We start from the raw sequence: 27005 nt of genomic DNA, 5'->3' as shown, positions 1-27005 counted from the left end.
AACAACCCAGGAGAAGGAATAGAAACAGCCTTTCTCAATGCTGACATACGAGGCAAGAAAGATATTAGCAACCTATACAGAACACTTGAACAGAGGAACACTACCATATTTTTCCGGTCCCACGAAGCATCGGACCGATATAATTTCAAGGGCTGGCCCCTCAACCACTTGGCGGGGTCCGTCTATGCTCACGTACGAGTTTTTCTTTTTAGTTTGTTTTTCTTGTAGATATCCAGCGGATTTCCTGCAGTTTGTGCTTTTGATATCAGAAGCTTCTTGGGTTTTGCTATATTTGGCAAATGAGTGTTGGAAATTTGCTGATGTTTTTGTCTGGGATGCCGACTCCTAATAATGAATTAAGAATAAAGGAGTAATAGCTAAGGATTCTGCTAAAAAGGGGGAACTTGAGTGTGTTTCAGAATCTAGGAGCCCATTTGTTACAAGCATATATATCAAAGAAGCTTGCTTAAAGATGGGTGGCAAGGGTAGCTTTCAGTGGTGGGGGGCTATCTATCTGTCTGTGACTGGCGACTGCAACAACAAACTTCATACTTACGGTAGCAGTCGAAGTTATCTACGTTGAGGATAGACTCGAGAGGTTTGTTGAAGGTTTCCATCTAACTTTTCTTTGCGAGCTGAAAAATTCCCTATATTTTAGGTGTACGAATAGGTGCTTAATTTGACTAGAGTTAACATGAAGGAATTAAAGAGAATATTGTATTGGCAGAGAGTATATATATATATATAATATATATTAGTCTGCAGCACAGTGAGTGAGGTGGACGTGGCTGCCTTATCTTTGATTTGAATTGTTTTGTTTTATACTGCAACTTGTCTCTGAGGTGTGGGGGTTCATGAATGTCTTTGTAGGTTTGTAATGCAAGATATATTGATGCATCAATGGAGGAGCATGGACAGACAAAGGTGGGGACTCAGATTTGTCCCTTTGTCTGTTCCTTCATAACATCTTGAAGCAAAAATAATGAAGTTTGGTAAAGATTTTTTAATTTTGACTCTAAACTGATTAAACATCTTACCATGTCTGCTGAGGTTGAGTTTTTACTTGGTGAAATTGGAATATAAATAAACAGTTTTCATCTCAGGACTCTTTTACTTTTAGGGAAAAATGTTATTGTACCTAGTTTTTGAGATTTTACCTTTTTATCAAATCCCCTTTTTAAGATTCACATCATTATTAAGTAGCTTATTCCATCTCTCTTCTATTAAATTTTAAAACGTTGCTAGTGACATGTGGTCATGCCCTATCATATCCAAAAAAAAAAAAAAAAAAGAGACGTGTTTATGCCCGTTAATTTACATCGGACACATGTTATATTGAATTAGTACCTCATTGACACATCAAACCAATTTGTCATCATAAAAAAAAAAATTTTAAAAAAGAAAAAATGAAAAAAAGGCAAGTGGTTGTGCAGTCACCACAAGCTAAGTGTTTTCGAGCTGTGCAACCAAACAAAGTAAATTTAGTCGAAGGTGGTCTTCGCTAGTTAATTTACATCAGACACATGTTATATTGAATTACTACCTCATTGACACATCAAACCAATTTTTCATCATCATAAAAAAAAAATAATAATAAAAAAAGAGACAAGTGGTTGTGCGGTCACCACAAGCTAAGTGTTTTCGAGCCGTGCAACCAAACAAAGTAAAGTTAGTCAAAGGTGGTCTTCGTAGCCTGCGCCAATTACCATTATTTTGCAATGGCATATCTTACTGACAAATACGATATCCATTATTTTGAAAGGCTTTCAGTGGTATAGCCATAATCAGGAACGAAATTAGCATTTAAAGTTTGTTTATGGCTGGTGAAAGTTTCCATTCCCAACATCTTGAGGCAGGAGAAGTCCTTGAACCACCATTTGGAAGTTGTTCATAAATTAACAACATATAGTTGATTTACAGATTTCTTGATGCAGCTTGTAGCCCATGATTGGGTTATGATAAAGTAGGTGCCATAAGTACCATATATATGGGCCTATTTGGACTCGTGAACTTGGGCTACAACTTCTAATTCTGATGGGGAATCACCTAAGTAACTCAATTAGAATCTCCAATGGACTTTTATTTGGAAAAACTTTGGGCTTCTACCTTACATTTTGGAGCTACAAGCCTATGAAGCAAAATATTTGGATATAACAGTTTTTATTTTGAGTCATTTATAAATTGATGTTACAGTTTATGATTAGTGAAATGATTAAGAGTACTTTATGGTTTGCACGTCAACTAATAATTAATTAAACCGACAACTTGTTTCATTATTTTCCAAATTATGGAGTTTCACCTCAATTTGTAAAAGAATTGTAGTACTCTTAACTGCACTCCAGCCTAAATCGCTGGCAAGCTTCAACTACAGCCTTTATACTAACAAAAAGAAGAAGAAGAAAACATGACAACAAAGATAATAGCAAATGACATATTGCTGCTTGTTTTTCTTTTTCCTTAGACTAGAGTACCCTTTATGGTTTAGAAAAATTATAACCACTCATAATTTGCCACTATAGATCTCTTGTTGTTTAGTTATTAGATCATTGGTTTAATAGTCATAATAAATTAGTCTTAATACAATTGGCCCACTAATCGAGGCTTCATGTGTGAACCTACTCGATCGTCTACATGATTGTGTTTGGGGTTTGGCAAGTAGTTTTGGAGCGTATGGAAAGCAGAAAAGCTATTGATTGATGTCAAATAAAGTTGCATATGTAAATGGAACGATTCTTAGGCAAGTAAAGGTAGCAGAACAAAACCCCACAAAAGGATACATCTCAACATCCAATTTTGGTCCTCATTTCCCTTTCATGCATAACTTTAACGTGATGATCATAGCTAGCTAGAGCAAATACTTCTTATTGAAGCCCACCAACTATACATATATATATTATATGTATAAAAATATATAAATATTGGCCAGAATTTAATTAGTACAAATAGATATGAAATAATGAATGCATGTTAATTAGATGTGCCTCCAAGGTCTTTCAGCAAGGCCTACACATTCAGTGTACCTATAACAATCAACAAGATGATCGATTGTCAAACCAGCAGCTTGCATAAAGGAATACACAATCACAGGCCCCACCAGCCGGAATCCATGCTTTAGCAAATCCCTGCTAATGGCTTCTGCTTTTGGAGTCCTCAGAGGAACATTTCTTGGGTATCTGTACCTGTTGATCACTGGTTTGTGGTTCACATAACCCCACATGTAGCTACCAAACGATCCAAATCCCCTCACAATCTACACATTTAAGTTGAGAAAATTAAGTACAATGAGCAACCCTATTCAATTCATTGCATGTGACAGAAAGTGAGAAAACTTGCCTTCAATATGCATTTGGCATTGTCTACTATACTCCTTACTCTGCTCTCTGCTAACATTATTGCTTTGTCTGATGCTATGTCTGTAATCTCTTTCTCCCCCATTTTGGCCACAATATTTGGGTCGAATCCAGCAAAAGCTTCTCTATGTTATAAATACAAACCCAAATATATATATTTACATATATAAGCTATTCAACCCTTCAACCACATGAATATTGCTCTAACAACTAGGCTAGCTAGCTATTTAATATTAGTAAAACGAGTTGTTGTAAGATTGTACATTTAGTTAGTAGAGATGCATGGCACTGTAGAAAAATATAATAGGATATACAGAAGAGAGAAAAAGAGGAAGATTGATGAAGACAGTTAGGGCTTGAATATATAACTGGGATCTATGAAGACAGTTAGGGTTTGAATTTATAACTGTGATCTATAATATAAAAATGTGTCTCTATTTATAAGAAAAAAAGGTAAAAAGTACGTAAATATGGTTTTTAAATCACCATATATCTTAAAAACTTAATCTGATGTTTAAAGTAGATCAGCACTTTTGGTCTCATATTATGCTATCACCACTTAATCTAAAACCTAAAACTGATAAAAATGAATGAATTTAAACATCTAAATAAAGAAGAGAATGGGTGAAAAATATATAGAAAATAATTAATCAAACAGACAGGCCAGCATAAATAAACACTGTTACCTGAATAGTTCCCTTCTTTTCAGGATTTCAGTCCAGTTGTAGTCCATCAACATACCAGAGAGTGCAAGCAGCTCAAACAATTGGCTGTTCATATGTAATTTACAACGTAAAGGTTGGCATATGATCACTCTGTAAATTAGCTGCAGACTTTGATTAAAAATTACAAAGGACTTACTTGTCATCGTAAACTGGAACTCCCCAGCACTCATCATGAAACGCTACATAACCTTTATCTGTATATATATATATACAGAGATACAACATCACATCAGTTTCTATATATGTAGAATTTCGTTGAATTTCTGTATCATACCATTATTAGTACAGTGGGCGGAAATTGATTGAGAACTTACCTTCGAATAGCCATTCCATCCCATGACAGGACAGATGGTACCTTTTTTGCCATTGTTACATATTTTTTATATCATTGTTGCAGTAACAAAACAGCCGCCATTTTAGGCATGATAAAAACTCACATAGAACTAAACTTGTTTATCACATCCCATTTAATCTACAGGGATTGCAATGTAAGTATGTGGTTTCCTATTGCAGATCCCTGCATATGCAATAAGTTGAGTCCAGATATATATATTTACATAACTGGGGTATTATGGATCTTGGGAAACACCGTGCAAAGTGTTTATAGGGTAAAAACTCGAGCTTTAACTTCACCTGCAGTCGTGACCCTAAAAAATTGTTTATCCTTGAGATCTAACGTCTCCACTCTCTCTCTCACACACACACACACATATATATAGATAAATTACAAGACCAAAACTTACCACTGTTCTTTGTAATCCAGTTACACCTGCTGATCAATTCCCCAGAACAAGTATCCTGACTTAGCTGTTGCACGTTTTTATCAAGAGGGGCTTCTCTTCTTTCAGCCGGTTGCAGGTTTTTATCCACTGGGGATTCTCTTCTTTCAGGTGGTGCAATTAGTCGTAATGCTAAAGAAATCTTCTGATCCAGTGGGATGGTAGAATCAGTAACAGAAGAGTCGACTGAGTTCTGTGACAAAGACAAAGATACAGATGATAAGGATAATGATGAACTGCTTCTCTGAAGCCCAATTGGGTAAATTCTCTTAAGGTGTTTAGATAGAATGTTGTGTGATGGCTTCTCTTTTTCTTTCAAGATTTTGTTCTTCTCCAGAACATGTCTTCTCACATTTGCTCTAGACATGCTGGAGAAGATAAGGAAGTTTTTTGTTTTCTTGTTTTAATTGGGGTAGATGTAAAGGTGGGTTGAGATGCATAAAATCTGATCATGATCAGGGGGTTTTAAAAAGAGATGGTGTCAAGACAAGCACTACTTTTACGTTGGTTGGTGAAATGTGAGCTTCACAATTATGGATGAATACTTGCTACTTAGTTTTTAAGCAAAATCTATATATTTATATATATATGAGTATATATACATATTAATTGATGGTTAATCTCTTGAAAAAGATACTACAAAAGTATATGGTCCCATCTGGTTTATTTATAGAATATCAATTGAAGGATCTTTTAGTTCCTTTTCTTTCCAATACTAAAAAAGAAACAAAAAGAAAAAAGAAGAAAGAGAGAGCAATCTATCTAACGTAAAGATGGGAACTAATTGACTAATGAGTAATGTTATTTAGTACTAGTGTAATGTTATACAAATATCATAACTTGATAATAAGGCTAATTTATTCCCTCATTTTAGTTAAAGTCGTATTATACGTGTTCGATTTTACTTATTGAGGAGGCGTTTAAGTGAAAGTTCATTTTGTATTCTTCAGTCCTTCTTTCATCTAATTTTTTTAAGAGTCGGTCATTACGATCCACATGGGTGAAGGTGTAGATCTTACAGATTCAATGACTGATTTTAAAAAAATGTTGGATGGAAGAAGAATAGAAGACTACAAAATAACATTAGTTGAAGTTTAAGCTCATTGGTGAGGAAATGAGTTTTAGAAAATTAACTAAACGATTGAATTCATCATTTTTTTTATTATTATTATTTTTTATCAAAGTGGTGATTTTAACCTAATGAAATCATTTATACACTTTTGATGACATAAAAGATCTCCTTTTTCTCCTTAGGGCTTATCCTATCATGTGAATTCAATTAAGTAGCTTACATCTATCACAATTGTAGGAGAATATTCCCGGACTTTGCATGCTCTAAACAATATCCCCCAAGCTCATGAGTGGTAAATGGAGAGAAGACACAGTAGAAAAAGTAAAAAGATAAGAAGAACTATTGAATTTCTAGAAAGGCAGAGTAATAGTAATTAAAAGTACATTGGTGATTCATGGCGACTAATTTAAGCTTTTTACCACCATGAGAGATTGAGATTCCCATTTGGGTACGGACCAAAGCAGAGTAATTTGAAAAGGGTTGGTTGAATATAGAACTCAATAATTATATGCTCTCTCTAATTATCACTAAGATGTTTCTTTTTCCGCAGAAAGACAGAGAAATCCCAGCTGAAAACCCCCTTTTTTAGTAAGTAAAGAGGGTGAGAAATGAGAATGGCACTCCCCCACCACTTAGAGGAAACCCTAATCATATCTCTTTTTCCTTTAGTTGCTGTGTTTGTCTCATGGCAAGTGTAATGGGTCCGCTTTATTCTTAACTCCTACTCTTTTGTCCTCAAGGTTTGAGGCATACCTGTTGCCTGCAAGACAGAGATATGCCATCCATCATTGTGTCAAATGTTTAAGGTGTTGTGTCTTATTTCTTTACTAAACTCCCTTTCTAACCATTAAGCTACGGCACGGCACGGAACCCACGTGAAATATTTAAAGCATATGTTTAAGATTACTGTTTTGATGCTATGTTGAATTACCGTTTAATCGTTTATCTCAAAAGAATTTTTAAAGAGTAAGTGTTGGTTTTATTGTAGACGTGTCCTAAGTTTCCTACAACTTTTTTTAGTTCGCCTCACCTACCATAATCTCCCTGTAAATAGGTCACATTGCTCAATTGTAATGCGCAATGTAAACCAAACCACACTCAATGTTATAATTCTTTTAATTCTAGCTAGCTCTCTTGATCAATCAATCAGCTGGTACTGTTCTGACTTGTTGATAATTAATGAGTTTACTTCAAAATATATCATCTAAAAAATATTAGAAAAATAAAAAAAATAGAAAGGCAAAATATTTCTATGTTTGTATTTTGCAAGTACTGTGAATAAAACAATCGTAGATTAAAACGACACCGTCTTTGACTTAATCGGCCCCAAATTAGCCTAACCCCGAAAACTCTCTCCTCTCTCTCTCTCTCTCTCTAGCCTTCAAAATTGCCGCGAAACCAACGGCTCTCTAAAACCCTAATCTCTCCCCCACCCCCACCCACCCAAAACCCTCACACTATTCCTCAAATTCCAAACCCCTCTATTCCTCTCCACCTCTCAATTCCCGAAATTTTCCCGAGAAACAAACAGAAAAGTGAACGACTGCTTCTCCTAAAACCCTAGCCCCCAGTCCATGCTCAAACACTTCCATCAATGGAAGAACCCCCTCCATTTCCCAGCAAGGTCCCGAATTTTCGCCCCCCTCTCTTCCCTCTTCTTCACCAAATCCTCGGTCTCCACAGCAAAGCTCTACGACGAGCCCACCACTCCCTCTGCTGTCCCAAACCCTACAGACACCGTCCGAGAAATTCTCTCCGGGTTGAGGAGTTTCGGCTTGAGTAGGTTTCTCGGCGGGGATTATTTTCGTACCGTGGTTTTGACGCTGGATTGGCCTCAGGTGGATCAGATTATCGATGTTTTGAGGGTCGAGAGCCCGGAGTTTGCGGTGGGTTTCTTCCATTTGTTGAAGGATTGGTATCGGTTTCGGCACTCGAGGGTTTCGTGGTTTGTTGTTTCGCATGTTTTGGCAGGGGAAAGACGGTTCAAGGAGTTGCAGTTGGTCATAAAGCAAATGGTGGAAGAGGAAGGTATGGCTTTCCATTGTTTCTTTTAGGAAAAAAGGATCTTTTGGTAGCTATGAATTGTGGGAAAGGAACTTGAGTTGAAAGCTTGAACCCTTACTGTAACGTTTAGGTTTGTATAAATTCAAAAAAAAAAAAATCAACCAATTTATAATTTGTACTGCGCTGGGTGGAGCGGAGCAGAGGAAATTTTTGAAATTTTCTGTTTCTTATAGCTGAAAACTTTATTGGTTTTTCCTCAATTCAATGTCTTCAATTTATTGCTTTGACATAGGATTTTTATTTAAGATGATCACCCACCTAAATTAGTTACATTGAGATTGGTCTGAATTTTTTCTTTATAAATATCTTTTAATTTCTGGTAGGCTCTGGTTCTGCACCTTCACTTTGTGAGCTGCTCTTGAATAACTTCAGGGTCTGGGATTCAAATATTTTGGTATGGGATATATTGGGTTTTACTTATTCGAGATATGGAATGGTTGAAGATGCCCTCTTCGTTCTTGCCAAGATGAAAGATCTGAACTTGCATGCATCAATACAAACATATAACGGTCTGTTGTACAATTTGAGGCACACTGAAACCATGTGGGATGTTCATAATGAAATCAAAGTTACCGGAACTCCTCAGAATGAGTACACTCATTCCATACTTATAGATGGTCTATGCGAGCAATCCAGGCTACATGATGCAGTCTCCTTCCTACAAAATGCTGAAGGGAAGGATGCTGGACTTTCCATTGTTTCATTCAATACCATCATATCGAGGTTCTGTAAATTGGGTTTTGTAGATGTTGCAAAGTCATTTTTTTGTATGATGCTCAAGTGTGGACTAGTACCTGATTCATACAGTTATAATATTCTTATTCATGGGCTATGTATAGCAGGTTCCATGGAAGAAGCCTTGGAGTTCAAAAATGACATGGAGAACCATGGTGTAGAGGCTGATACTGTAACCTACAGAATTCTTGCTAAAGGGTTTCGTCTACTTGGTTTCATGAGTGGGGCTTGGAAGGTCATTCAAGACATGTTGCTTAAAGGGGTTAATCCAGATCTTACATATACAATACTGATATGTGGGCATTGCCAGATAGGCAATATTGATGAAGGCCTTAAGTTGCGGGAAGAGATGCTTTCTCGAGGTTTTCACTTGAGCATAATCTCATACAGTGTATTGCTCAGCAGTTTGTGTAAAAGTGCACGGGCTGAAGAAGCATTGAAATTGTTTTATGAAATGGAAGCTGTAGGATTGAAACCAGATACTATAACATATTCTATCCTCATTCATGGCCTCTGCAAGAAAGGAGAAGTCCAGAGGGCTATCCAACTATTTGAGGAAATGTGCTCGAGGAGAATCTTTCCAAATTATTTTACACATGGTTCCATGTTGTTAGGTCTGTGTAAGACAGGAAATATATTAGAGGCAAGGAAGTATTTTGATAATTTGATAGCTAGCGACTCAGTGGAGGATATAGTTCTGTATAATATTATGTTGGATGGGTATGTCAAACTTGGTAAAATTGTGGAAGCTGTACAGTTATACAGACAATTAACCGAAAAAGAGATTACCCCTAGTATTGTTACTTTCAATACTCTTATTCATGGATTCTGCAAAAACAATAAATTAGGTGAGGCTCGAAGTCTCTTGGATACCATCAAGCTGCATCGATTGGTTCCAAGTGCGGTAACTTATACCACTCTTATGAATGCATACTGTGAAGTAGGAGATATGCAAGGAATGCTTGAATTGCTTCGGGAGATGGAAGCAAAAGCTGTAATGCCTACTCATATCACGTACACTGTAGTTATTAAAGGACTATGCAAACAATGGAAGTTGCGAGAATCTGTCCAGTTACTTGAGGATATGCATGCTAAGGGTCTGACTCCAGATCAGATTACATATAATACTATCATCCAATGTTTCTGCAAAGCTAGTGACACGACCAAAGCTTGCCAGTTACATAATGAGATGCTACTGCATAACCTGCAGCCTACTCCTGTCACATATAATGTCCTCATCAATGGTCTTTGCGTACATGGTGATCTGATGGATGCTGACAGGCTAGTTCTTTCTCTGGTGAATCGAAAGATAAATTTGACAAAAATTGCTTATACCACAATTGTTAAGGCACATTGTGTAAAGGGTGACGTAAGTAGGGCAGTAATATTCTTTCGTCAAATGGTGGAGAAGGGGTTTAAAACTTCAATCAGAGATTACAGTGCTGTGATCAATAGATTGTGCAAAAGGAGTCTAATAAACGAAGCCAAACATTTTTTCTGTATGATGTTATCTGATGGAATTTTGCCTGATCAAGAAATTTGTGAGGTGATGCTTAATGCTTTCCATCGGGAAGGTGATCTCGAATCTGTTTTTGAACTACTTGCTGAGATGATCAAATTTGGGTTATTTCCTGATTAATCCATGGGAAATGATGATTTGAATGCAACTCACTATTAGAAAGAGCCGTTCCATGGCTGATAGAGAAGTCAGTACATGAGGTATAACATCACACCACCTGCATATACTTGTTTTAGTCACTTTTTTTGAATACACTATTAAATTAGAAAGTAGTTATTAATCCTCTAAAATGTCATTGTTACATCTCTTTATATTCATAAAAGTTCAATTGTACATACACCTCTATACTTAGGTTTGTTTTTATTTATGCCCTCTCAGTTTTCAATTTTGCCATTTGACACCTATTATGTTGTCACTCATTCCAAACTAGACCCCTACCATCACCCTTTCTGTCCAGTTGGAAAACAGGAAAGCACGCCTTATGAATCTCTTATATCAGATATTCTTTCCATTAGAAAAAAGTAGAAACAAAATAAAAACTTCATTTCAGTGGTCCAAGAGCCAAAACTAAATCATTTCCTCCCTCTAACTTTGTAGGGTGTCACATATTACTTGGGCCTAATTGTATCAGAAAATGGAAAAGAAACTGTTTCTCTATAGTTGTTGTGACTCTAGGAAGCATTTGGTTTTTCTTAAGTTTGAATGATGGGACTTTCAGGGGAGAAGGATAAGACGCAAGACTCTTGTGAAGGAAAAGCTCAAATCTTGCTACAGCATTTCAATGTCAGCAACCAGCTTCACGCTTTGGCATCCTCATTCTCTGAATTAGATCAGGTTCTCTGTTTATATATCTTAAAATTGCGTCTTTAATAGCTCTGGAATTTCTTTGGTTTTAATTGTGTCTCTGAAGCTTGAAATGTTTCTTACTTTGCTTTAAATAAAACTTTTCTCTTTGTAGAACCCTTTTTAGTCAACATATGGTCCCTGAGTGACCCCTTACTTTTTGTCTTGCGGGCCGCTGGAGCAGGGAAGGGAAGTTGGGAAGAGGGGAAGGAGGGGGAAGGAGGCTGTCGAACTATGCGACAGCTGCAACAGAGGAGGTGGTGGAGAGAGTAGGGTGGTTTGGGAGGAGGGTGGACGAAATGAGTTGGTTTTTATTTTTTTTATTTATATTATTATTTTTCTAATGAAAAATAATTATGTGACGTGGCATGTGAGACTCATGACACGTGCTTTTCTGTTTGCCAACTAGACGGAAAGTGTGATGGAGAGAAGTCTCTTTGGAATGAGTTGTAGCACTAGGGTCTTAACAGCAAATTTGAAAACTGAGGGAGTGTCAATCGAAATGGGCCTAAGCAAAGGAGGTTTTTGATATAATTTACCTTCATAAAAGCACTAAACATATATCAAACACCTCCTTTGCTTCATAAGAGCTAACACAGCCTGCAGCGGTTATCAAACACAAAATAATTTACCTTCATATAATTATAACAAAGCTCTTATGAAGGTAAATAATATAACCATTCGCACAAAATAATTTTCATTTTTCTTGACAAAATATCCATTGATAAAACTATTGGATCCACTGTTTTAGTTAATTTTGAAGACTCTAGTGTTGAGGGCTCTGAGGTGAGTGATGGACGTTGAGTTAGAATGAATGAAAAAGTTCATGGGATTGATTTAAATTAAATATACTGTGTTTTTATCTCCATTGTATTTGATGTTTTTACATAATGTGTCAAATTTATATGGAATGCTGTAAAAATGAGTTTTACACCACATCCTAGTAGGAGGGGCTCTCTAAGTGAAAACCATATATTCAATTAGGCATGCATACATACGCACACGCATATTAGTGTCATATTTTGGAACTTTTTCGTGGTGGTGTGGAGGTTAAAAATACATTGTCATTAACATTTGTTTGCCCTTGAAATATGAATTTAATGTTTTTTTTTTTTAAAAAAAAAATAATGAAAATAATGTTATCCTTTCTAAGTAATTGATTCAATGGTATTTAACATCCCAAAAACTGCTAAATAAAATGTGTCCCGAGCCAAAATATCGCAAGTACCAAGTTGTCCCGGATGATTGCAAGGAAAATTACAATCAAAATCCTTATTGGCTTGTGCCTGGAGATGGCCACCATTTCCACGGACAACCAGGACATCACCGAAGACGCATAATAGCAGAGAGGTATTTTACATTATATTGATTCGATACGAGCTTTGTAGGGCTATCTCCCTTTGCAAGGCCACCGAATTTTGTGGCACCACACAGGCTTCAAGGGTAATCCATGTGAGCCAATAACTTGCAAAAGGAAAAACTATGCTGATTTTACTTGCCAGACGGTGCATGTTACAAACAACTCAATAGATCGTTTGTTTCACCTCTGTTTTTTTGATCGTATAAACTCTAGTTGCTGAAGCTTTGGTCGGTTTTTTTTTTTCTTCAATTACTTCTCTTATGTTTGTAGGTCTGGCAGCCACTCTCAGTGAGAACCAACTCCGAATGGTGGAATGGTGAAGCTTAGTAGTTCTGTACATGTGACGTGTAGATTAGGTACGATTTTTTTTTTCCCTCAAGACAAACATGAGATTTTCATCACTCATATATTGTAGCCCATAGAAGAGAGCTCGTTGAAGATACAAAATCATATTTTCGTGTCCTCACACACTTATATTTGTTTAGGAATTTATTTAATGCTACTTTTTGGGTTCGATTATAACCATTTGCAAGAATGGTTATGGTTATACAAATGATTTTGCAAAGAATTTGCATTTGACAGGTAAAAACGTCCAGAAGCTTTGACAGAGATTTCACCTCAAGCGTCGTGACTCGGTCGGAGGAGGGCCAGCTCCTTAACAAGAGCATCCAAATCCCTGGAAGAGCTCCCACCATCCCTCACCGCTTCAAGCGCCTTATCCCTCAGTGCCCTTGACCCCGCTTTCTCACCACTCTCCCCGCCCATCGACTCCGCAATCACCCCCGCCAAGTGGGCCGGATCAGGCACCGAGTGGGCTCCCTCGCACACCCTCACGGCCACGCCCATGTACTCCACCAGCAGCCTGGCGTTCACGAACTGGTCCGCCTCCATGGGCCAACCCAGGATCATCGTCCCCGCCACTATCGCTTCCAGCACCGAGTTCCACCCGCAGTGACTCACAAACCCTCCCACCGCCCCGTGGCTCAGTATCCTCACCTGTGGCGCCCACCCCTTCACTATCACTCCCCTTCCGGCCACCCGTTCCTCGAACCCCTCCGGTACCACGCCGTACCCTTCCGCCTCTTGTTGGGTCGTGCCCGCTTTCACCACCCACACGAATCGTGTCCCGCTCTTCTCGATCCCCGACGCCAGGGCCTCCATTTGCTGTTTGTTCAACAACTTCTGGCTCCCGAAGCAGACGTAGAGAACTGACCCGTCGGGGCACCCATCGAGCCACGTTAGTACGTCGTTGCCCGAATCGGAGTCCGGGTTGCCCCGATTGGCACCGTCATTGATCCCCACTACACTCAGCGGGCCGACCCCGTAGACGCGCGCGTGTCCCACGACTCTCCGGAGGTAGTCCAAGTATGGGCCTTCCAGTTCGTCGAAGCTGTTGAAAATGCAACCCCAACTCGACGTATTTGCGAGCACGTCATCCTTGAGGAACGCCGTGTTGGGGTTGGATTCGCTGTAGATGCGGAAGAGGGAAGGCAGATGCTCCTCCTTGAAGGATGGCGATCTGGGGAGATCGGGAAAGTGAACGAGCGCTGTAGAAGAATCGAGAACGCTTGTCATATTGCGCCAGCAGTAGTCATTGACGGAGGCCAGAAACGCACCGGACGAGAAGAAAGCGATCCTGGGGATGCGGAGCTGGTGGGCTAGGCGTAGGGTCCAGCCGAGGAAGAAGTCGGAGACGATAGCCACAGGGGGAGACGGGTGGGAGTGGAACCAGCGGAGAAGCCGGTCGTGGAGCTGGCGCAAGGCGGCGATGATGGGTACGTTTCCAGCGTTGCCGATGTCCCTGACGTTCTCGACGCCTTCGGGTAGGCTGGGGTGGGGAGGAAAGGGGAGGACGAGGGTTTGGATGGAGGGGTGCTCGGAGAGGAGAGGGGAGAGGGTGGGGAGGTTCTTTGGGGTGACCAAGATGGTGATGGTGAGGCCACGGAGGGAGAGCTGGTGGGTCAGGTCCAGAAGTGGGAGCATGTGCCCTTGGGCCGGGTACGGAAACACCAGGATGTGTGTACTCATCGTGCCGGAGGTGGAAGACGACTTCCTTCTGCCCAGACAGACTCCAGTACCAGTTAATTAGTAGGCTGGCTTTAATATTATTATTATTATTATTATGATATAAGAAAATGACGTCACAATCCAAGTGTCTTCAAAATGCACGACGTTGACTTAAATTGGTAACCAACTAACCATTCGTTGTTGTGAGTAGGGCAGAAAGACTTGTGTTGTAACTCGTGTATGATGAAGTGAGTAACACGTGTAGTGCAAGAGAGGGCCACAAACTAGACAAAAGAATCCTATCCTGATTGTGTACCAGCTTTCGCAGTCGGAGCCAGCGGAGAAGGTCCAACAGTCGACTCAATAATAATAGTATGATGAACTTGCCAATTTTTACGATGGAAATATTTTCTAGCCGTTTGAAGACATTAAAATGGTGGTCACAATCCATTTCTTTTGTGAAATTTCTCTTTGGAATGTATGTTGCAAATGTAGGAATTTTTTGTCCACTTTTATTTTACATAAACACCATATATAGAGAAAGAATATATATATATATATATATATATATATATACTAACATAGTAGGTGATCCATTTACACGCAAAAAATCTTAATTTTATCCCTCAAGACGATTAAGTATTGGGAGAGTTTTAGCTTTTTAGGTGGCGAAATGTCAGGTGTTTTTTCTTGTATTCTTCTATTGTTTTCTTGGTCATATGAAAATATTATTTTCTAAAAATTAAGTAAGAAATGAAGGCTAGTTTCCTCTCTTTTTTTGGGTAAAACATACAAATGCTTTTAATTATTTTGTGACTTAATTCAAAATCATATATAGTTTCATATATCTTCATCTACTAGGAAAACTATTAGAAAAATTAATTATGCGCAACGGAATAGAACAATACTTTATTTGCACTGAAATCAAATATTATTTCACATGATTCTCCAATGAATTTCTTCTTTCTCCTAGCGTGGAATATACTACCATAAATTACTGGAGTCACAGAATCTACAGCCTAAGAGCACCAATGAAAAATATACTAAAAGAGAGTACGTTGTTTTTTTTTTGTTCATCCATCTCCCAACCTATTCAATATGAGAGTACTGTATATAGCGTGGCCCAAGTAATGAGGAGGGAGCAAATTGTTTTTTTTGGAGTAATGTGCCAAAAGTTATTCTTTTCAAAAAAACTAAGTAACGGACATAACATCTGTCAGATATCTGATATGCATTCTGCCAGCTAGTTACCAACTTACAAGTTGGGCGTTGTTATGTCGCCTACCTTTGTATGCGGAGGGGCGTGCCCATGCGGATGCCCCTGTATTTTCAACAGAAACAAATAGAGACATTTACATACATCTCAGCAATCAAAGAAATAGTCGATTAATTGACTTGCTTGATTCGAATATATCACTTAATTTCCTCAATATTCATAACTTAATATATATAAAGCTCTTTATCTCAAAATTGGCATCAAAGAAATCACATGATAACTATTCTTAACAGTTAACACTCATTCTTAGTAGCTAGGACTTCCAAAAAAAAAAAAAAAGCTTTATAAATCCTCATCAGTTGTTCTTAGGTGGGTGGTGCCTTGGTTCATGGTAATCAGCATCGAAAGCGACAAAACCTGCCTTATCAACCTGATCTTGAGGAAATCGACTAACCCTTTGCTTATTATATCCTACATTTGACCCCCTCTTTCCTTCTTCACTTGACATGTTTGATGGTTTCCTTCCAACTACTGCACCAATATCCTCTTTCTTCTCTAATACCTTCTTCACATTCCCAGCCGCCATTTTCCTTCCCTCTATCCTCTTGTCTATGTAAAAAGCTCTAGCCCTTTCATTTTCCAGAAGCCCCTGCGCGCAGGTAAACGGTAAATAACATGAAACCATTATATTTAATCCAATAGATACTATATATTATTCCAAAAACTATAACGAAATATCTAATGAATTACCTTTGCAGTACTTGAAACATCATTGGCTTCTGTGCTTGCAGTTTTATCTTTGAAAAAAGAAAAAATGAAAATGTCATGTACCCTCAAAAAGAAAAAAGTAGAAGAAATAACGCAAAAATACCTTGTGTTGTTAAATGTGCTAAGGAGAGCCATGCAGCACAAAGAAAGAGTAGAAAAAGAAAGGCAGACTGAAACTTCATATACGCCATTTCTGTGTTGCTGAACTTCCTTGTTTGGGTATGTTTCAAAATGCAGGGAGAGAAAAATAGATGAATTCAGAAGTTGATAGCTTTATAGAGATCTGGTTGGAGTCAAATAGGAATGCAAGTCAAAGAGACGAACCGCTGTCTTGTTCCAACATCCGCCTTTTAATTTCCACGTTCAATATGGAAATGATTGGTTATTAAATATATATATATATATAGGCAATTTACGCAAAAAACAAAAAAAACAAATGCATGAAGAGTTGTGTAATTCCATGTGTCAGTTGGATTACCCAATACGAGAATCTCGATGTGATTGATTTAAATCAAACATAATAATAAAATAAAGTTAATTTGCACGATAAAAATGGTCCCAGGGTGGTGCATTCGATGCCGTGGAATGGAAGGTACGTGTGTTTTGCGCCTGTCTGGCGCCATGCGATCAACGAGAAGGACCTTTGCTTGGTTCTCCGAGGTTGGCAACTCTGTAGCCTGTTTTTTTTTATTATTCACTGCCCTGCTTTTCCCGATATGGAAGGTGAAGTTAGCTAGCTAGCTAGGGCACTTCTATGCCTTTCTTTCTTCTTTTCAGTGAGATGTACACTCAAAAATACATAAATCAAATTGAAGGTGTACGTGAAAATACAAAGAGAAAGTAAAAGTATAGGTGTTGAAAGGGTATCGAGATTGACTGCAATTAATTTCTTGTTTGGATTGCAACACATTTTCTATTACGACCATGAGCGGCTCCCAATAAGGGTTATTTATCTAAGCAGGTGTTCGAACAATCTAAGGCCTATTCAAAGGGACACAATTTTCTTCAAATTAGTTTAGAAGAAATTTTCTTCGACCTACTTCAATAGGTGACAAGTGTCATATTTCACATATTTTTAAGAGTAATTTATTGTCATTCTACTAACCTAGGGACAGAGTTTTCCTCCAAATTGAATTGGAGGAATTTCCTTTAACCCGGTCTATAAAAATGACATGTGTCAATTTTTTTAATAACATGTGAGATGCATATGAGTTTTTTTATTATTTATTTCAACTTTGTCCCTACTATTAAAAACTCATGTGCATCTCACATGTTATTAAAAAAAAGGAACACATATCATTTTTATAGATTGAGTTGGAGGAAAACTCTATCCATTAACCTAGGAACCTAAACATTAAATTTGGACAAAGTTTTCCTCCAAACTGGGTTTGAAGAATTTCTTTCAACCTACTTTATAAAAGTGACGTATGTCCTTTTTTTTTAATAGCATGTGAAATGTACATAGATTTATAATAAAAGTTATTCCAACTTTGTCTCTGCTATTAAAAAAACATGTTCATCTTACATGTTAAAGGGACACATGTCATTATTATAAATTACGTTGAAGAAAATTTCTCCAACCTAGTTTGAAGGAAAACTTTGTCCTAAGTTAAAAGAAATTTCATCCAAACCAGTTTGAATAGTGCGTGAATCTCATTAAAAGCCTCTCCCAATTGTTTGTTTGATAGCATTATTATTTACCGGAGATCCCAACTCATTAAAAACAACATCAAAACAAAAATCATATCAAGTCATATATGGGCAAGTGATTAGAGCTAAGGATTACAATAATTACCTGCCTAAATTGCTGTAAATTAACTAATACTTGTAATGTGAAAGACTATGTATGACCTATTTGTTCAGATAAGTAGTCGATTAACTGATCAAAATTTATTTGTATAGGCGAGCCCAATGTGAAATCTAATGAATAGTGGGTGCCATTATCATAAAAAGCAGTGTAGTGCAGGTTTTGAACATAGGAATTAGAAGATCGAAAGCGTTCCTTCCCATAACCTCATTTCAGTGGGCCGGTGTCGGGTGTCCCTAGAGGACTGTGTGGCTGGCTTTGTAAATTCACAAGGGCCAGATTAAACCAACAACCCACCGCAACTATCTTTCATTATTGGGAATTGCACCATTTATTTAATCATAATCACCCTATATACCCACAACCATGGTCTTCCCTTCCACATGGCCACCAGCATTGATTGCAAATCCCAAACCAAATACAAATTACAAGTATTTTTGAATTTGTTTTCCCAAATTACAACTCATACCAAACTAGCTATTAGTTTAAGTTAAAGCACTGTTTGGGTGTTTACATTTGAGTGTAAGCCCACTTAATGCCAAATTTTGAAATTGAATTATTTCTCTTACTACCATCTTTCTCAAAGCCTTGTATTTTACTTAAGCTTTTTGCCATAATAGAAAATCTGAGGTGCGTGTTTTGTTTTGATTTTGTTTTTATGCGAAATAACGCAATCTAACGTTAAATTTTTTTCTAAGTTTTATTGTATCCTGAAGACGTATTTGTTGTAACTTAAATGCACACCAATTAAAAGAAATTTTCTTTTTATTTTTAAATTTTGAAGATTCTGCACCAACAATAAATAACAGGGAATATGAATTACCAAAAATAAATAATAAAGCAGGGAATATGGGACAAGAGAGGATTTGCATATATAACTCTAAAGTCGGGCAGGATTTGAATATGGGCCCATGCATGCCATAGGACAAGAATGAGTATGGGCCTCAACTCTAAAGTCGGCCAGGTTGGCCCATGATTCTTTTACGAAATGCAATCTTGAGTGAAAAGTGGTTAATTTACACGTATTTTTCCATTCTATATACATTATTGATTTTGAATTAAAATTAATGGATATTGTAATTGTTAGAACAATTTTCAGTCTAACGGTTTTCGCTATGGTGTGAAAAACACGCTCGTGTTCCCACAATTGCTACAAAATGGCAAGAGCGTCAAAAGTTTTGCCGGCGTCTATACCGAAGAAACTCTGATGCCTAAGTCAGTTCCTGAAAAAACAATATGTTCAATGCATAATAATTCAATTTATCTTTTATATTTAGAGCCTGTTTGAAATTGCGTTTGAAAAATAAAGTTTTTAAAAATCAAAAATAATTTTTATTAAAAGTGTTTTTTGACAATTTTTAGGCTTTTTGACCCTAAAAGTGCCTTTAATCTTTTTACCAAACGAATATTTTTTTATTCAAAACGGACTTTTTGAGTGTTAAAAGTATTTTTAGGCGTCTCGAACGTAATCTCAAACAGACCATTAGTGTATGGACTTATTTATAGGTTGAGAAGTAAAGTTATATTTTGACTAGGTCTCATTCTTCAACTTAATGTGGGAGTGCTGAGAATTTGAATTGGACCTGAGTCCAACTTCAATTAGGCTTAGAGTATGACTATTGTGCTAGATTCTTCAAAGAGTTCTAATTTGACCAGATTTGTAAGTTCTACTCCAATGGTGCCAAGATATGATAGGCCGGTTGGATGAAATTATTCCCAACAACATTCAAATATTTGTAAAATAAAAATATAATTGAGCATTACTTTTTTTTTTTTTTTTTTTTTTGTCTTTTTTGTTAAAGGAGATAAGTTGATAGAATGAGACGTTGGCAAGTCACTTCTGAATATATGCAGTAAGGTAATAATAAGTGTAAGCAAATTAAGAGGTGTGTGTTTAGCTGCAGAAAGAGGTTTTTTCAGCATAAACAAGCAGACTTAAAATCAACAAGGCTGCCTGCCTGCCTGCCTGCCACCCCTGGGCTGACAGATGGCCATATGATTGGATGTGATTGCATGCTCACATCTCCAGCAAATCAAAGAGGATCGGGGGCGGGTCCATCCATCCATCATCCACTTATATTATTCATGGGATATATAAAAATTGAGTTTAAAGCGAGGCATGCAAACTTGTTAGACAAGACACTATTCCAGATTTCCAGAAAATTAATTGCTAATAATCAATTAAAAATTGAAAGCGTGACAAATAATTTATATAGGGGGAATATGATACGAACTCAAGCTTCCTTTGCTTCTTTTATTTTTACCACTCCTCTTGCACTTATATGATCAAACTTTCAAATATAACACGTATGTTCCGTCTAATTACCACTCAATTTATAGCATTTTACTTTTAAACGGACGGAAAATTTTTTGGCGCATTGGACTATTTTTTACTTTAATTTTTTAAAATACCCTTAAAAAAAAAAAAAAAACTATAGGACAGCCGACAAAGAAAATAAATAAAGAAAAAAACTGAAGTTGAACCAAATCACTTATAATGTTTGGGAGTCTGGAGTACCTGTTCAGCCACCCCAAAATTAGTACAGGGAACAACTTGTTTTCTTTAAGGAATCCATAATGATGAGCCAATGGATTTGTAACACCTTGCATGAGTAAATGGTAAGAGAAAATAGAAATTTGAATTAAGTAAATGATTTTTATTCACCTTTTTCTTTTCTTTGGTCGTTAATTAGACAATTTTTTTTAATAATTTTTTAAAAATAAAAAATAAACCATGAAATTTGTAGGACACACTTAAGTGAATGTATGATACTAAATATCTAATAGTTGATTTTTATATATATATAAAAAAAAAAAAAAAAAGAAGATAGAAAAGGATGCGAGAAGGACCGAAGTAGATGCTCTAGCATTTCTCTAATTTATTATTATCAGTCTTCTGTCAGTTTTTATCATCATTATTACCTTTAATATTACAATGCCAAGAAAAAAAAAAGAAAAAGGGAAATAAATCAATGGGTAATTATTATTTTTCTAGGCAAATCTAATTGTGAATTTGAATTGAACGAGAGAAGAACTCATACACTTAGTGGTAAATTTGCAAGAATTAGACGGAAGAGAAAATATAAATCTCATAAGAATTGAACCAAAGAGATCCAATGGACAAGACGAATATCTTGTCGGTAAGCCAATAAATGGTGGAGTGAGTATGTTAAATTGGGATGGACGCAAGAGGCACTTACATGACAGAACATCCCTTTGCCAACATTTGGGAAGAAGCAACGTGTGGTCGTTTAGGACACACCGAAAAAGAAAATGATTGCTGCTGCTTTTCCAATTCTACCATCAACACGCTTGAGTGACGGATCGGAGCTTAACAAACAGTGAAAAGGAAGATTACCAGTCATTCATGGCTTACAAAATGTCACCACTAATATGCAATCATGTGCTGCCCCCCTCTCCTCTTTCAACCCAGACCCACCCCATTCATTTTCCTTTTCTCTTTTTTATTCTTCATCCCCCACCATTCATCATCATCATCATTCCTCTTCTTTTTTCTCTTCTTCTTCTTTTCTTTTCATACATTAGTCACAAAAAACGAGTAATGAGTAATGTTATTTGGTAGGCTGTTGCACAACTGTCATACAGTTTAATGACGTGGTAATAAAAAATCAGACATTATTGACTAGCAATGCTTGTTAAAAAGAGATGAGCGTGTAGTCACGCTCTTGCTTGAGCGGAAGAGGTAGGCGTTCTTGGCCCACTCTGTTGTCCAAAAGCACTTTCAAAATTCTAAAAGAGATAAGTGGTGTGAATTCCAAAATATGTACTAATTGTTCGTTTAGGCTCCTATGATCCACTCAAACGTCATTCTAATTGAGATACAACATTTGATTTAGAGAAAGTTAAAGATTAGCACCCATTAACTACTATTTGTGTGGCCCTTTCTTAATAAATTAATTGCTATGTCCACAAGAGCCTCATTCCATGATTTTGACCCCTTCATATTTTCATAATCCTACTTTTATATCATTCTATATTTTTTTTGCCAAATTCGTGAAAAATTCTCAAAAGGATTTGAAGTTGATCAACATCATTTTTCAACTATTAGTGACTTTTGATACACAAGTATTGCAATCTAATTAGACAATTTATTTGATTGTAGATAAATACTTTCACCGAATTGGATTGTAAAAAAATTCTTTAATACTATTTATTAAAATGATAAATGTCTTAAAAAGCATGTTATTCTTACATACTTTTTATATATATTTTTAAAAGCGTACGTGAAAATGACATGCATTTTAAACATACTTTTATCTAATCCGACTAGATTAAAAGGATTTTTCTCGAAAAAAATAATGATAAATAAATCCAACAAATCTATGGAAAGTTTTGGTATTTGCTCATGTCCTTTGGATTTTGGCTTAGATTTTGTATATTTATTATAGTATTTTTTTTTTTTTTTTAAAAAAAGGTTCAAATTTAATTTTATATAAAAAAAAATTATATATTTTTTACAACGCCTACTCCAATCTTTCTACTGCAAGGTAACTTATAACCATAATAAATTACATAGCGGAAATCACTAACTTGTAAAAAATTCCTTACCATGTCTTTGTCCTTTCCATGTCTGCTCTCTCTCTCTCTGTCTCTCTCTCTGTGTAAATCTTAGCGGAAAATCTGACAAAAATTCCTTCCCAGGTCTCTGTCCTTTCTCTGTCTGCTCTCTCTCTCTCTCTCCACGCTCCCTTACCCATAAACCAAAGCTCTAAAGATTTTTCTCAGGAGCCAAACATAAGCCATTAGACCACAGATTCTTGAATTTCCATACACTCCAAAATCTCTCTCTCTCTCAAGCTAGGCCAAACTCTACCATGCAGGTCTCCGTCTCACCAACGGTTTTCGTCCAAACCAGTTAATTAATTAATATCACGTAACCGTGCCTTTTTTCTTGTTTGGGATCAAAATGGGGTCGGCGACATCTTCGATGGCCGCTAAATTCGCATTCTTTCCACCGGACCCGCCGTCTTATACCATATATGTCGATGCGGCGACTGGGAAAATGAGGATGTCGGATGTTCATCAGAGAGATGACGTGGACGTGTTGAAGCTGAACACCAAGAGAGGGAATGAGATTGTTGCCATGTACGTGAAGAACCCGTCGGCATCTATGACTCTGCTCTACTCTCATGGCAATGCCGCTGATCTTGGCCAGATGTATCACATTTTCACTGAGCTTAGCCTTCACCTTGGCGTAAATCTTATGGGGTCAGTTTTAAATCGATTTTTTGATCCATAGATCAATTAAATTTATGATATTTGCTTCTCTTGAATTTCCAGTCAGTCAAAGAATCAGTATGACTTTCTCTGCGTTTACAGGTACGACTATTCTGGATATGGACAGTCGTCTGGAAAGGTATACACACATTCTCTCTATTTTTTACCTCTAAAATGATCTGTGGATGATAGGCGATCAAATTGGGTTAAAAACAATAAGGTAGGGCACGTGTCATTAGCCCAGCATGCCATTTTTTTTGGTCAAGGAACAAAGTATACAAACTTTGAATAATTCTAATATCTGGGTGCGTTACCCATATTGTGTGGCATCCCCCATGAAAATAATGTACAAAAATCTTCTGCATTGATGTGCTTAATTGATTCAATAAGGAACGAAAAGAAACTTGCTATTTTTTGGTCACTGATTCATTGCCAACTGTTTGTTATGTTTTGATCAGTGATCATTAAATTGAATCAAAAGTGAGCGGTCTGTGATAAATATGTTGGATTGAGGGCCTATCTTTGTTTTTTGTCTTTTGTTTATGTTTTCAAAGGTATATATGTTAACAAACAACTCAAAACACGAAAATTTTATAGCCATTTCATTTCTTAACCAATTTAGATCATGAGGTTATGACAAGTAATTTGCCTGTAAACCACTGCCGCTAACTTGGTTAATTACCAATGTTGTTAAAGAGATTTGAATATGAGTAAGAAGTAGACTACTAAATTATCTGGTATATCTGTACCTATTAGCCGAGTGAGCAGGACACATATGCCGACATAGAAGCTGCTTATAAATGCCTTGAAGAGACATATGGAGTGAAGGAGGAAGACACTATCTTGTATGGCCAGTCGGTTGGTAGTGGACCTGCTCTGGAACTGGCCACCCATTTGCCCCGATTGAGAGCTGTAATTCTTCACAGTCCCATCTTGTCTGGCCTGCGTGTCATGTACCCAGTGAAGCGCACATTCTGGTTTGACATATATAAGGTTTTTCGATCCACTCAATACCCTTTTAAACTGTAGCTTTGTTGTTTTGCATGAGATATTAATGTCTTTTTACTAAAAGGCACCCTTTGTTTCTGTTGCAGAACATTGATAAGATTCCACTAGTCAATTCCCCGGTTCTGGTCATTCATGTAAGTGTACCCTTTGTTTGATCCTTTGATTATTGTCCCTGAGCTGCACAAGGGTTAAATTTACTCGGGTCAACTTAATGTGTGTATATATATATATATATATATATATATATATATATATATATATATATCAGTTCTTGCCTTCTCATAAATGGAAATTCAGATAAGTTATTGTCATAGAAATCATCAATAATTCCTGATATGAAAAGTATGGCCATGGACCAACCGGCGTTCTCTGGCACAGGGGTATAGAGACTGAAAAAAGTCTATCAATCTGTGCTTTTCAGATTCAAACTTATTATATGAATGTGATTCTGTATTGTCATGTAATGACAACCTTTTTTCAACATTTCATGATCTATGAATTGACATGACAATTTGGGAAGGGCTAGAAACCCAGCCACTTCATGCTAGTTAGTCAAGCAACCAGCACTTCTACAGCCATAAAATTCCAGAATTCTTCCCCTGAATTTTCGACACATTTAGTTACAGGATTCTAGTTGGCGTTTCCACTTGATACTCCTTTGGGTAATGGCAGGGAACTGAAGATGAAATTGTGGATTTCTCCCATGGTAAGCAGCTGTGGGAGCTTTGTAAAGAGAAGTATGAACCTTTGTGGATTAAAAGAGGAAATCACTGCAACTTGGAACTCTATCCAGAGTACTTAAAGCATCTCAGGAAGTTCATATCAGCCGTGGAGAAACTACCCCGTCTGCAGATTGTGGCTGGGGAAAGTGCAGAACAATCAGAGAACTCAGTGAGTGCCACAGACCAAAAGTCCAGACCAAGCACAGAGCACAAAGAGAAGTCCAGGTCTAGTACTGGGCAGAGGGAAAAGTCTAGGCTGAGCACAGACCATAGGGAAAAATCAAGAACCAGCACAGACAAGAGGGAGAAGTCAAGAAGGAGTATGGATCGGTCTGGAAAGGCCAGGAACAGCACAGATCAATCAGAGAGAGCAAGGAATAGCTTTGACCGGTCAGTTGAACTAGTTCAAGAATCTGAAATTTTCTATGCTTTTTTCATTAGCTTACTTTTGCTGTCTAAATAAATATGACCGACTGTTGGAACCATTTGACCATGACAGGTTGGGAGACATGGTGAGATCAGTTGGATTGTGTAATGTTGATTGTTTGAGGCAGACAGCTTTGGAGGCCTGACTTTCAAGGATTCAGTACTTCTGAATGGGCCACAAGATTTCTATAAGAATTCTAACGTTTGGTTGATTGGTTGGGAAGTTCAACTCATTGTTATATCAAAAGGTGAGAGAGATTTTTAAGTGTTAATGGTGCTAAAGGGCTAGTTGTTCTGGCACAAGTAAAATGTCTGTTTCAGATTCCACAAATTCATTTATAATTTTTGTCTATTTTGGCAAAATGACTTTCATCTCAAATAACAAGTAATGCCCCATCACTGCTATTGCATTACTGAGAAATCAAGCATTGCATCTAATCAAGCAGTGCCAACAAGTAGTCCAATGCGTGATTCGGTTTCCAGACGGGTTTGCTTATGTCCCATATTTTCTCAAATTGCAAGCAACTAGATTCTACAAGGCTTCATGTTAAGTGGTAATGAAGAGTTATGGTATTCCCTATCAAAGGAAACTTAAGAGCTTATAAGAATATAAAAAATGCAAATAAATTCTCATTACTAAGCCAACTCTTCTGAGCCTAACAAATTCCTGAAGAGATATCAAATCTCATTGCATAAATTGGCATAAGCAGCTTTAAGTGTATAGATCATACCTACATGAAGGGCTATTCCATTCCTTTTTGTATATGTCGAATGGAATATTGATTGGTGTTTGTTTCGTTTAACCGTTTCAAAATGTACAATTTGAAAAAATCACAATTAAAGAAGTCGGTTGATTGCACACTATGCCCTTAATCAAGAAAACCTATAAGATAAGGAGAAAAGAACGATCAAAGTGTCCCACCAGTAGTTCAACATGGATCATTTCAATGCTTACGACGGTATTTTCTTCGAAAAATAAAGTAAATTGAAAGAGGAAAAGTGTTTGGTTAAAAAAATTAGTGTACCTCTTAATGACCCAATGTCATTCTCTTTTAATGAGTGTTTTCTCGTATGTAATTAGTTAATGAAGAGACTCAAAGGCTAACTTATACCCCTACTTTTCCTATGCATACTTTCGCCATTCTTTAATATAACTTCTCTTTACACACTATGTGCCTGTTTATCTGAGTTGAATGGGTCCGGCCGACCTAATTAAGTTAGGTTCGGTTGTCCTAGATAAGGTCATGTGAGGTTTGGCCTAAAATGGATAGTGTTCGCCCTGCTTGTAAGTTTCATTGGCATGGGGTTGCATCGAAAATGGATCGGTTTAACAACTAAAAGAGGCCTATCAGTCTATCACAAATAG

General features: G+C 37.1%; 5 protein-coding genes across 6 annotated transcripts; 2 read left to right on the top strand and 3 right to left on the bottom strand.

Moving 5' to 3' along the window:
* Positions 1 to 2827: 2827 nt before the first annotated feature.
* Positions 2828 to 5270, bottom strand: LOC132179632 (DNA glycosylase superfamily protein). 2 transcript variants are annotated; one of them, XM_059592374.2, is made up of 6 exons: positions 4819 to 5270; positions 4212 to 4269; positions 4037 to 4120; positions 3334 to 3475; positions 3180 to 3250; positions 2828 to 3020 (listed from the first exon to the last, which is right to left on the bottom strand). In XM_059592374.2, the coding sequence occupies exons 1-6, from the start codon at positions 5219 to 5221 to the stop codon at positions 2972 to 2974; spliced, it is 807 nt and encodes a 268-aa protein (XP_059448357.1). In that variant the 5' UTR covers positions 5222 to 5270; the 3' UTR covers positions 2828 to 2971. The 2 variants fall into 2 exon arrangements, with proteins under 2 accessions (XP_059448357.1, XP_059448356.1); XM_059592373.2 differs by having other exon boundaries at positions 2828 to 3250.
* A 2127-nt stretch (positions 5271 to 7397) lies between these two features.
* Positions 7398 to 11049, top strand: LOC132179271 (Tetratricopeptide repeat (TPR)-like superfamily protein). Its single transcript, XM_059591971.2, has 3 exons — positions 7398 to 7954; positions 8314 to 10444; positions 10963 to 11049. The coding sequence occupies exons 1-2, from the start codon at positions 7501 to 7503 to the stop codon at positions 10362 to 10364; spliced, it is 2505 nt and encodes an 834-aa protein (XP_059447954.1). The 5' UTR covers positions 7398 to 7500; the 3' UTR covers positions 10365 to 10444; positions 10963 to 11049.
* Positions 11050 to 12880: 1831 nt separating this feature from the next.
* On the bottom strand, positions 12881 to 14877 carry LOC132179272 (UDP-glycosyltransferase 89A2). Its single transcript, XM_059591972.2, has one exon. The coding sequence runs from the start codon at positions 14473 to 14475 to the stop codon at positions 13066 to 13068; it is 1410 nt and encodes a 469-aa protein (XP_059447955.2). The 5' UTR covers positions 14476 to 14877; the 3' UTR covers positions 12881 to 13065.
* A 1148-nt stretch (positions 14878 to 16025) lies between these two features.
* LOC148586612 (uncharacterized) lies at positions 16026 to 16629 on the bottom strand. The gene is made up of 3 exons (XM_088515706.1): positions 16542 to 16629; positions 16421 to 16467; positions 16026 to 16319 (listed from the first exon to the last, which is right to left on the bottom strand). The coding sequence occupies exons 1-3, from the start codon at positions 16627 to 16629 to the stop codon at positions 16026 to 16028; spliced, it is 429 nt and encodes a 142-aa protein (XP_088371832.1).
* A 6193-nt stretch (positions 16630 to 22822) lies between these two features.
* On the top strand, positions 22823 to 26028 carry LOC132177814 (uncharacterized). Its single transcript, XM_059590277.2, has 6 exons — positions 22823 to 23474; positions 23586 to 23622; positions 24240 to 24476; positions 24578 to 24625; positions 25164 to 25603; positions 25713 to 26028. Exons 1-6 carry the CDS (start codon positions 23173 to 23175, stop codon positions 25783 to 25785), a joined length of 1137 nt encoding a protein of 378 aa, XP_059446260.1. The 5' UTR covers positions 22823 to 23172; the 3' UTR covers positions 25786 to 26028.
* Positions 26029 to 27005: the final 977 nt, after the last annotated feature.

Source organism: Corylus avellana, chromosome 4 (assembly GCF_965113065.1).
Source record: "Corylus avellana chromosome 4, dhCorAvel1.hap1.2, whole genome shotgun sequence".
Taxonomy (NCBI): Eukaryota; Viridiplantae; Streptophyta; class Magnoliopsida; order Fagales; family Betulaceae; genus Corylus; species Corylus avellana.
This window is presented reverse-complemented; position numbering and strand designations above follow the sequence as displayed.

Coding starts and splice junctions, on each gene's coding strand:
- LOC132179271 (XM_059591971.2), top strand. CDS start 7,501: ATGCTCAAACACTTCCATCAATGGAAGAACCCCCTCCATTTCCCAGCA. Junction 7,955..8,313: donor GCAAATGGTGGAAGAGGAAG/GTATGGCTTTCC, acceptor AATTTCTGGTAG/GCTCTGGTTCTGCACCTTCA.
- LOC132179272 (XM_059591972.2), bottom strand. CDS start 14,475: ATGAGTACACACATCCTGGTGTTTCCGTACCCGGCCCAAGGGCACATG.
- LOC148586612 (XM_088515706.1), bottom strand. CDS start 16,629: ATGGCGTATATGAAGTTTCAGTCTGCCTTTCTTTTTCTACTCTTTCTT. Junction 16,468..16,541: donor AGCACATTTAACAACACAAG/GTATTTTTGCGT, acceptor CTTTTTTCAAAG/ATAAAACTGCAAGCACAGAA. Junction 16,320..16,420: donor ATGTTTCAAGTACTGCAAAG/GTAATTCATTAG, acceptor ACCTGCGCGCAG/GGGCTTCTGGAAAATGAAAG.
- LOC132177814 (XM_059590277.2), top strand. CDS start 23,173: ATGGGGTCGGCGACATCTTCGATGGCCGCTAAATTCGCATTCTTTCCA. Junction 24,477..24,577: donor TCTGGTTTGACATATATAAG/GTTTTTCGATCC, acceptor TTTCTGTTGCAG/AACATTGATAAGATTCCACT. Junction 25,604..25,712: donor GCAAGGAATAGCTTTGACCG/GTCAGTTGAACT, acceptor TGACCATGACAG/GTTGGGAGACATGGTGAGAT.
- LOC132179632 (XM_059592373.2), bottom strand. CDS start 5,221: ATGTCTAGAGCAAATGTGAGAAGACATGTTCTGGAGAAGAACAAAATC. Junction 4,270..4,818: donor CTGGATTACAAAGAACAGTG/GTAAGTTTTGGT, acceptor ATATATATACAG/ATAAAGGTTATGTAGCGTTT. Junction 3,251..3,333: donor ATGCCAAATGCATATTGAAG/GCAAGTTTTCTC, acceptor TTAAATGTGTAG/ATTGTGAGGGGATTTGGATC.